We start from the raw sequence: 1,785 nt of genomic DNA, 5'->3' as shown, positions 1-1,785 counted from the left end.
AATCCTACTGTAAACCAACACCCCGAGGTGTCAAGATACCTCTTCTAAGTTTCACAACAGTATCCGGTCATGTGACTTCTTTGTTCAATACTGTGTATATATATATATCCGTGTCAGTGTAAATTACTTGTACCTGATGATGACAAAATCTTGTACATTTGCTGTTGTGTTAAACTTATATTAAAGTTTTTCTTCATTACCCATTCAAGCCGTCTCCAGCCATTATTATTCCTATTCTTTACTGGAGTTTCATTGAAATAATATGTATTACATACAATCCTAATATGTAACATTTATTTATTGAGTATATTTTGTGTAGAAATATAATAACAAATCATAAAATAACTTTTGTTTCATTAATATATAAGTATAGGCTATTAAAAAACAAAATACAGAATCCAATTTTTTTAGCTCATTTCCAAAAAAAGCCTGACTCAGAAGGGGTTAAGAAGAACTATGAACTTAGAAATTTGAATTTTGTGTCACTTAAGATTATTCAAAATCTTAATAATGACAGTTTAAATTGTATGAGAGTTTTTAAGTAATAGACTGGCTAGAAATTGAAATTATATTCATATTATCTAATAAAAAGTTGTACCACTTATCACAACACATTTTTTGCTGTCATCGTAGGTGGGAACAGACTTTGACTTGAAAGAGCAACTGTTTAGAAACTTTGGCCGAATAATTGGGCCTTTTTCTGAGCCAGCAGCTCTTCATAAGTGGGGACCAGGTAAGGAGTTCTCGGCAACATTTGTTTGGGTGGACCCTACAAAAACTGTAGCAGGCTCTTATGAAGTAAGGGTGGAAAGTGGAAATCAGGTTTGTATAATTTATGGAAAAAGTAAAATTGTACAATATATATTTTCATTGAAAAAGTGTAAATTAACAGACAGTATTATATTTATCTTCTAAATGTTTATTTTTGCCAAATCTAAAAGTTGGAAAAGTCCACTGATGATTGTTGTTCTCAGTGTTTGACCAATGTTAGAATCACTAAGCAACAGCATTAATAAAGAAAGTATGACTTTAGGTACCTTATGAATTAGGTACTTTGAAACTTTGCTTAAAAAAAGGAGCTAATTGTTAACATAATCCAGTAATTGAACAAGAGAAGTCATGAATTTAAGATATTACCAACTGAAGTAAAATATAAATGTGTTTTTACAGGGTTTTTTTTCATTAATGAATTCCAGTAATTTATAAACATACAACATCTGTTTTACCAACCTATAAAAGGCAAGGCTAAACAGTTAATTTGTAAAACTGATATTTTATGCTTGTAATGAAATACATTTATTTGGACAACAATTTACATATATAGCAATATTTTTGTAGTATAAGTTTTAAAAACAAAGCTAGGTTATTGTCAACCTGTTTACAATTAAATGTTCAGCAATTATTGAAAAAAGTAAGAAAATAATGAGTATAAGTTTAAAGTACCATGATGTATTAATTACTTGTGAATATATATTTATGGTGTAGTAAAATAAACATGTTTCCTTCTTCCACCTGACTGTTCTCATGAGACAGATATTTTGCTAATCTTTCATCGTAAGATGTGATTTGTTTTAGAGGCTAAGAAAATCCTTTTTCCATCTGCCTGTCCTCATGATGACACATAACTAAGATATTTTGCTAATCTTTCATCATAAGGTGTGATTTGTTTTAGAGGCTGAGAAAATCCTTTTCCATCTGCCTGTCCTCATGACACATAACTAAGATATTTTGCTAATCTTTCATCATAAGGTGTGACTTGTTTTAGAAGTCTGTAAAAATCCTTTT

At 29.8% G+C, this 1,785-nt stretch overlaps 1 protein-coding gene across 2 annotated transcripts in view; it reads left to right on the top strand.

Moving 5' to 3' along the window:
- The window catches only part of LOC106460975 (xylosyltransferase oxt-like), a 27,575-nt gene that overhangs the window by 20,483 nt on the left and 5,307 nt on the right, over window positions 1–1,785 (top strand). For both annotated transcript variants that reach the window (XM_022387770.1, XM_013920737.2), the window contains one exon: window positions 634–822. In XM_022387770.1, the coding sequence (XP_022243478.1) occupies window positions 634–822 (189 nt within the window). The remainder of the gene's footprint in view (window positions 1–633; window positions 823–1,785) is intronic.

This window comes from Limulus polyphemus, unplaced genomic scaffold (genome assembly GCF_000517525.1).
Source record: "Limulus polyphemus unplaced genomic scaffold, Limulus_polyphemus-2.1.2 Scaffold873, whole genome shotgun sequence".
Classification (NCBI taxonomy): domain Eukaryota; kingdom Metazoa; phylum Arthropoda; class Merostomata; order Xiphosura; family Limulidae; genus Limulus; species Limulus polyphemus.
The sequence above is the reverse complement of the archived record's forward strand: the minus strand, read 5'-3'. Positions and strand labels throughout refer to the sequence as shown.